The 8,571-nt window shown below is 19.3% G+C and overlaps 1 protein-coding gene across 1 annotated transcript, besides 19 other annotated features; it reads left to right on the plus strand.

The window, feature by feature from the left end:
• Positions 1-260: 260 nt before the first annotated feature.
• Positions 261-309: a sequence feature (AT_rich).
• Positions 310-600: 291 nt separating this feature from the next.
• Positions 601-846: a sequence feature (AT_rich).
• A 149-nt stretch (positions 847-995) lies between these two features.
• Positions 996-1,033: a sequence feature (AT_rich).
• Positions 1,034-1,183: 150 nt separating this feature from the next.
• Positions 1,184-1,227: a sequence feature (AT_rich).
• Positions 1,228-1,236: 9 nt separating this feature from the next.
• Positions 1,237-1,811: a repeat region.
• Positions 1,812-1,818: 7 nt separating this feature from the next.
• Positions 1,819-1,911: a sequence feature (AT_rich).
• A 23-nt stretch (positions 1,912-1,934) lies between these two features.
• Positions 1,935-2,061: a microsatellite.
• On the plus strand, positions 2,031-2,963 carry EDI_132720 (uncharacterized protein; the record flags this gene model as incomplete). Its single annotated transcript, XM_001733836.1, has 1 exon — positions 2,031-2,963. One exon carries the CDS (start codon positions 2,031-2,033, stop codon positions 2,961-2,963), a length of 933 nt encoding a protein of 310 aa, XP_001733888.1.
• Positions 2,964-3,027: 64 nt separating this feature from the next.
• Positions 3,028-3,091: a microsatellite.
• A 39-nt stretch (positions 3,092-3,130) lies between these two features.
• Positions 3,131-7,261: a repeat region.
• Positions 7,262-7,288: 27 nt separating this feature from the next.
• Positions 7,289-7,448: a microsatellite.
• Positions 7,353-7,449: a microsatellite.
• Positions 7,450-7,467: 18 nt separating this feature from the next.
• Positions 7,468-7,528: a microsatellite.
• Positions 7,529-7,531: 3 nt separating this feature from the next.
• Positions 7,532-7,716: a microsatellite.
• Positions 7,595-7,778: a microsatellite.
• Positions 7,779-7,833: 55 nt separating this feature from the next.
• Positions 7,834-7,975: a microsatellite.
• A 12-nt stretch (positions 7,976-7,987) lies between these two features.
• Positions 7,988-8,122: a sequence feature (AT_rich).
• Positions 8,123-8,124: 2 nt separating this feature from the next.
• Positions 8,125-8,307: a microsatellite.
• A 46-nt stretch (positions 8,308-8,353) lies between these two features.
• Positions 8,354-8,403: a microsatellite.
• A 90-nt stretch (positions 8,404-8,493) lies between these two features.
• Positions 8,494-8,517: a sequence feature (AT_rich).
• Positions 8,518-8,571: the final 54 nt, after the last annotated feature.

Genomic DNA, 8,571 nt, shown 5'->3' on the forward strand with positions numbered 1-8,571 from the left:
TATTGAAGAAGATAATGTGAAGAAAGAATGTCATCAATTCATTCACATAATTCTATCACTAAAATATCTCAAAATGAAATATATATTAATGAAATACATGAATATGATAGTATATTAACAGAAGATGAATTTGAAAAGATAATGAAAACATTTAATGTTCCACAAAAATGTATGTTATGATGAATATCAAAGAATAATAATATATATCAATTACCATATAATATTAAAGAAATAGAAACAATTATATTCCCATTTTCATCAAAAAATAAATATTGATTAATAGCATATGTTAATAAAATTAATATAATAGGAAAAGAAAGAAAAGAATGTGTAGTACATATTAAATATGGAAATGATAAATATCCAGTGTTTATGAGATGAATGAATAAACAATTAATGAAAGTATTAGAATTAACAAATGAACCAATAATTTATTCTATAAAAATTGATGAATGTATTGGACAATTAAAACATAATGGTTATATAACACTTTTCTTAATAGAATCTTTCTTAATGAAAAGAAAAGAAGATGATATAACAAGACAATCAAAGAATCTGAGAATATATTTCAATAGAAAAAATGATAAAATCATTCAAATGTTATAAAAATTAATCTTAATTAATTTTAATAACAACAAATATCTTTTTTAAAAGTAAAATAATATGAATAAATAAAAGTACAATATGTTATAGAAGTAAAATAATTTAATGTAAATTAATTTGTTCTAATTTTTAAACTGATATTTTTAGTATGAAAATATCAATCAAATTATTTAAATTATCAAATATGTTTTCAATATAAAATTTATTCAGAATGTATATGTTAAAATTTATTATATTTTTAAACTAACATAAATCTAAATCCATTATTTGTCATCATATCATATTTTGCACTAATAAAAATCTATCAAGTATTCTCTTTTCAAATTATTCTATCTTCGAACAACTGAAGTGAATATTCATTAGATTTTTCAATAATTCTTGTAAATATGAAGAAATATTAAAAAATTATTTATATTGTATAAAATTTTTTGAACAAAAATAATCAAAAAACAATTATGGCAAATTATTTTCTAATTTGAATAATTTACCATAATTGTTTTTGATTGTATATAGAATTGTTCTATTACCATTTCTATTGTTCTTTCATCAAAAATATAATTCTTCAAGTGTTTGGTATTCCTTTAATTTTTTATTAATATTGATAATTTAAATAATAATAATAATCAAAAACAAATAAAAAGTAGATAATTAAATGTTAATAATTTTATATTGTTCATTATTCAATGTAGATTATTTGTTTTAATATTGTATTTTCATTATTTATTAGTTTATTCTTTGATTTTAGTTGTTGAATTATGATAATTTCATTTTCTCATTTATTTGATATGGAAATAAAGTATTTGAACATCAATTATTTAAATATTCATTATTTAAGTTATTATCTGATTTTAATGTCTATTAAAATTCTTCTTTATTTTCTTATTTTAAGGAGAGTATATACTTATTACTGTATTACTATGAGTTAATATTCTTTTTAGAATCAACCACCAAACCCTTTTCTTTGATAATCTTATATTATCATTTATACTTGTATCATATAAGTAATAATAACATCTTTATAAATACCCATTCGTTTATTATCAATGATATCTATCATTGTAATTAATAATCACTGTTATTCTTACAATATTGATTATGATGTTTTTCTAACTAAATACAACATTATAATCAGTCCATAACTGGGGGAATCGAAGGATGGAAATATTTTAGGGAAGTGTGTGTTGTCTCTGACGTGCTACCTTCGAATCAATAATGAATAAAATATAAAATAAAATGAAATATTTAATAATTATGAATTTATTAAAAATAAAAATAATTATCATTTTATTTTATTTCTTATTATTTATTGTTTTTCATAACAAATATCAATTAATAAAAATAGAATGATGATAAAATAATAAAAAAAAGAAATTAAAATATAAAAATAAAAGAACTAATAAAAACAACTAATAAATAAACAATCAATAATGAAATTAGGATATAATGAAATAATGATAACATCAAAGTATTTTAATGATATTAAAGATTTTATTAATTTAGAAATAGGAATTAAAAGATTTAGAGGAAATATTGAACGATTTCATTTTAATCCAATTCCATTAGATGAATATTCAAGAAAGTTCTTTCCTAATATTGAAACATTCCATGTTTATGGATATGATGATGAAATATTTAATGATGGAAAAATATTTAAATATGTAATATGGTATTTAGTAAGTTATTCAAAATATTTAAAAGAGAAAGAACAAGGAAATATCTGTAAAAATATAGAATATACAGAAGAAGATAGATGGAAATATGGAAATACAATACCATCAGAAGTTAAATCACTTGGAGCTTGGTGTTTTAATAGGTGTAAATCATTAACAACAATTAATATACCAACAACAATTAGTAAATTAGGATTTAATTGTTTTAAAGGATGTACATTATTAAAATCAATTGATATACCAACATCAATTACTAAAATAGGATTTAATTGTTTTGAAGAATGTTTATCATTAACATCAATTAATATAGATAATCTACAATTTATTAGTAAAGAAAGAATATTTATGAATGAGCCAGTGTTAATTAGTACTGAAATACCAAAAAATCTACAAATAATCAATGGAAAGAATATTTTCAAGAAAGATATTAATGAATTTATTGTTCCATCTTCAATCACTAAATTAGGATATGGTTGTTTTTATTATTGTTATTCATTAAAATCAATTAATATACCAACATCTGTTAGTAAATTAGGACATTGTTGTTTTGGATATTGTTCATCATTAAAATCAATTAATATACCATCACCAATTACATCATTTGGACGTGGATGTTTTTATAAATGTGGATGTGAAGAGGAGTTAATGAAAAATGAAACAATACCAAGAAATTGTTTTGACGAATGGTGATGAATGAAATAAAAATACAATAAATGAAATACAATATAATTTGAAGTAGAAATAAATTTAATTGATTATCATTTATATTATTATTATTCTTTTCTTATTTATTCTTTTTGATATTATTCTTTTTAATAAAACAAGAAATTTATAGAATAAGATAATCTACAAAGAAAAGATGCCGAAGCATTACAGGAAACACCACAAAAATTATAAAACAATCAATAACAAAAGAAGGAGAAATCCATACCAACCAAGAGATATAAATGATAGAAGAATGAGTGAAACCACGTATTATCTGTATGGACAGAAATACATTAATCATCACATTAATCATTACCATAATAATGACTATCACCATAACAATTATCATAACAATTATAATAATAATGATATGAATCGTTTCATTCATCACTTCAATCATTTTCATCATCATAAGTATTTTATCAATAATTCAAATAGAAACAATCAATATTATAATACAAATAAATCACATAATAAAACATAACACAGACATAAACAATACCATAATAAAAGACAACAACAAATAAGAAATAAAATAAAAGAAATGATAGAAATACAAAACCAAGAATATTGGAAAAGACTATTTGAAGAAGAAACCAAAATACTTACACCACAAGAAATAGAATAAATTAAGAACACTAAGATTAAAGAATATAATCAACAATAATGAGAATATGGTATTTACTTGCAAGAGAAAAAACAAAAATGAATAGAAATGAGTGATTATCAGTATGACAAATGAAGAAGATGATAAACAAATAAATCAAAAAGAAATAAATGATAAATACTTAAATAAGAAATATACAATGAATATTGAAAATGATGATGAAAATGAAATTACTGAAGATAAGAAGAGACTTAATGAAAAAGAAAAGACGAAATTAAAAGAAGAAGAAGAAGAAAAGAACAATGAAAAAGATAAAAGAATAGAAGAATTAAAGAAGAGGCTATTAAAGAGAAAGAAGAAATGAAGAAATACAAAAGAATGACCAGACCATTAATAAATTATCAAATGACATTATGTCATTAAAGAAGAAGCATAAGAAGGAGATAAACACTAAAAAACAAGAAAGTGATAGAAAATTATTCGAATTCCATGCTGAATCAGAAAGGAAAAGGTCTGAGGTAAGCAATTTATCACAACAAGTGTACTTCATGAAAGATAAATTATTTAAATTATAAAATAAAATTACACAAGAAGAAAAGAAGAAAGATGAGATAAATCACATTATATCTGACTCATCTGAAACACAAATTATGAATGACCTCAACCCCAATGTGGTAGTAGCTGATGAAATATCATCAAGCGAAGATGATCTTCCAAAAAAAGAAAGTTAAGGCAGAATTCAATCGAAGAGATGTGAAATCAGCATAAGAAGATCACCACATCTGATCATGACATTCAAAAAAACAATTGAAGCAAACAAATAGAGAAGAAGAAATTCTAACATTCTATAAATGTTATACACTGAAGTTATTAGAAATAAAATTAAGAGGTCAACTTAAAGAAGAAGAAATAAAAGATTAATACATGAAATTGATATTAAAATAGAAGATATTAATGAATATAAAGAAATAATAAAGAAAACATTTAAAATAAAGAATGAAATTAAAATTGAAATCAATAAAAGAAATGAAGAAGAATTAATAACACACCAATTGAAAGATATTGAATTAAAAGAATTAATAAAATAAATAAGAAAGAAGAAATACAAGAAGAGGAGGTAATAAGAATATTTAAAGAAGAAGATATGAAAGAACAAGAAGATGTACAATTTATTAATTATTATTACAATAAAAACAAAGTACATCAAATAATTAATATCATTAATACAAATGAAACAGTAATCAACACATTAGATGATTACTACCATTATATTAAAACTATAACCTCCACCATTAACATCATTATTAATAACAATCAAGAAAGAAGTGGAAGGAGAAGTATAGAAAGAATACTACAATCAAAAATATGTAGATTAAGAGACTTGTTCCATAATAATCAATATATGAAATTAAAAATAATATTATATATTAGAAAATATGATATATATCATATTAAAATAAAAACAAATGAGCAAATAAACTATTACAAATACATCAAAAGAATGAAAAGAATAAAAATAGAAGTAAGAATAAATTGGAAAAGAATTAGATGGAATTATAAAATGATGAAATATTGAAAGAGATAACTTCTAAATAAGAATAAGAAGATGAATATCCAGATAATATTACTACAATTAATTTCTGGAAATGAATCTATGAAAATAACACCAATATAGATTTCCTAAATATTAATTTATATGATATATTAATTGAAAATAGAATTAATAACAGAAGGTGCGTAATCACTCTAAATGAATTAAATCATGCAATAAAATTCATTGCTAATTGGAATTCACATGGAATTGATAAAATACAATCATCTGGATTAAATAATTAGAACAACCAAAGAATTTCTTATTAAAATTATTTAATGAATGGTTGTATAATCCTACTAACATCAATCTTCAATTTATCCAAGGAAGAACAATATTAATATACAAGAAAGGAGATAAATTATATAAACAAAATTACAGACCAATAACTTGTTTAAATTGTATGTTAAAAGTATATATATCTTTATTAAAGATGAAGATAGAAAGCCAACTGATGCTAAATCAAATTGAAAAACAATTATCATAAAATTAAATTTGATGTAAAAAATATACATATTATCAAAAGAAGGATTATTATACAATAATATAATCTTTCAATTATTAATTAATGTTAAATGAAAGTTAATAGAAACATATTATGATGTCTCTAAAGCATATGATAGTATTAATCATCAATTTGTTAAACATTGTTTAATTTATTTTAACATCCCATTAGTTGTAATTAAAAGTATATTATATATATTAAATAATACACAACTCCAATTATATTATAATCAACAAAATGAATGTATAATTAATGTAGAAAGAGGAATAATACAATATGATAGTTTATCTCCATTATTATTTGTATTATTTATTGTTATATTATCTAAACAATTAGATAAACAAATTAATATTTTATCTATTAAAATGAATGGAGAAGAAAAACAAGTCCAGTTAAACCACTTATTATATATGGACGATTTAAAGATAATAACTAACAGCATCGAAGAAATGGAAAAAGCCCACAAATTAACAAATGAAATAATTAATAGAATATGATTAAAAATAAATGTAGAAAAGAGTGGGATAATGACTAATATCAATAGTCAGATAAATAGAGAATTAGCTGAATTACTAAGAGTAACTAATGATAACAATTATAAATATCTTGGTATTGAAATAAGAGATAAAATAAATATTAATAAATATTGTACATGATTATTAAATGATGTATCTTCTATTCTATCATCATTAATTATTATGAAATATAGTAGCCTCAATACAATTAGAAAGATTAATAATGATATAGTCTCAAAATTAAGATATGGATTCTGTATTATCAAATGGAAACTTGGTGAGTTTGAGAATATAGATAAATAAATAAGAAAATCATTGATACAATTCCAACTATACAGTAGAAACATCCCTAAAAGTAGATTATATGTTACAATAAATGAATTATGAATGGGATTAATGTCAGTACGAGATGAATGTGCTAAAGAATTAATAAAATATATTTAAAATATAAATATCAAATACAGAAATATTAGAAATGATAGAAATAGTAAAAGAGAATCCAAAATGAATAATTAAAAGAATGAAGAGAGCATTTTATAAGAAAGATTAATTTCAATGAATGAATATAATACAATTAAATGAAAGAAAACATGATGTAAGCAAAGTAATTGAATTTGTAACAAATAAAATAAATGAAAGATATTTAAATGAATTGAAAGAAATGAAGTGAATATATAAGAAATGTAAATTGTATATTTAATAATAAGAAATTATCAGTAACCACATGGAGGTCATTAAATATAAAAAGAAATGCATTCCTCCAAGTAGTAAAGATGCAAGAAGGAGTAACTATGACAAGAAGTATTAAATCTAAAATACTCCATTCTGATGCTTTAATTTATTGTAAACATTGTCCTATCACAATTCCATCTATTAGCCACATTTTGTTAGGATGTAATGAAGAAGAATCAAATATTAAAACATGAATATGTATTTAATCAAATATATAAACATATATTAATTACATATTTTATTAAATTTAATGAAATTTGATTTTAATATATATCATAAATGTATATTAATATTAATATATTTTTATATTAAATTATTGATTTATTTATTAATATATAAATAAATGAATAGAATTAATATTTATATTATATTTTATATCATAATATGTTGATTAAAAAATAAATAAGTATTTTATAAATGAATATATTTCATTTAATTATTTTATTATTATTTCTTATTATCGAATTTTATAATTTCTTATTATTTCTTTTTATATTATTATTCTCATTTGATATATTATTATTGAAATAAATCAATAGAATAAAATGATAATGATGAATAATGATAATAAAATGATAATAAATATTAATAATAGATAATGAAAAACATAAGAATATAAAAGAAAATATATTTAATGATAAATAAGAAGAATGAAAATAATATAGAAAAGAAATAATAAATTATAAAATGATTTTATAATTAATTTTAAATTAATATTCAATAAAAATGAATAAGAAGAGAGAATAAATAAAGAAATGATAATAAAGAAATATAAATGAATATAAAAAGAAATTAAATATATGAAGAAAGAGAATAAGAAATAATAACAATGAATTGTTAAATAATATAATAGTTAACAATATGTAATTATTAATTGTTGATTTCTTATTTCTATTATTATAATCAAAATTAAATAATATAGAATGTAAATAAATGATAAGTGATAATAATATGAACACAAATAATAAAATAAAAAGAGAAATAAAGAATATAAAAGAATATAAATAAGTTTAAAAAAGAGATAATAGAATTAAATAATAAAACAAATGATAAATGAAGAATTTAACTAATTTATTATTCATATTTCATTATAAAATAAATATAATAATAAAAACAAACGATTTTATTTATTATAATAAAATGAAGTTGATAAATTAAATTTTAGTTGAATATTTTTATTTTTTTGAAAATAAACAAAAAAGAATAATAGATAATAAAAATAAATAAGAAAAAGAAGAAATATAATAGAATTTAATTCAATAAAAATAAATCATGAAATGAAATTATATAAATAAAATAAAATAATATTTATATTGATAAAATGATAAATAATATTGATAATAAGAAAAACATAAAGAATAAATAAAAATAAACATAAATAACATTATATTAACATTATTATCATTTTATATAATGATTAAAATGATAAATTAAAATAAATTAAAGAAAATAAGAATAAAATAAGAAAAATGAAAATATATAAAAATGAATACAAAGAATAGATGAATATAAAATAACAGAATGAAATGATTGAATTAATGAATATTGTTTTAAAGATATTCATCATTATAAATAAATTATTAAATAATGAAATATGAAAAGAATGAAATAATGAATATTCAATATTGAAATCAAATAATATA

This window comes from Entamoeba dispar, genomic scaffold (assembly GCF_000209125.1).
Source record: "Entamoeba dispar SAW760 scf_1105229457819 genomic scaffold, whole genome shotgun sequence".
Lineage (NCBI taxonomy): Eukaryota > Evosea > Mastigamoebida > Endamoebidae > Entamoeba > Entamoeba dispar.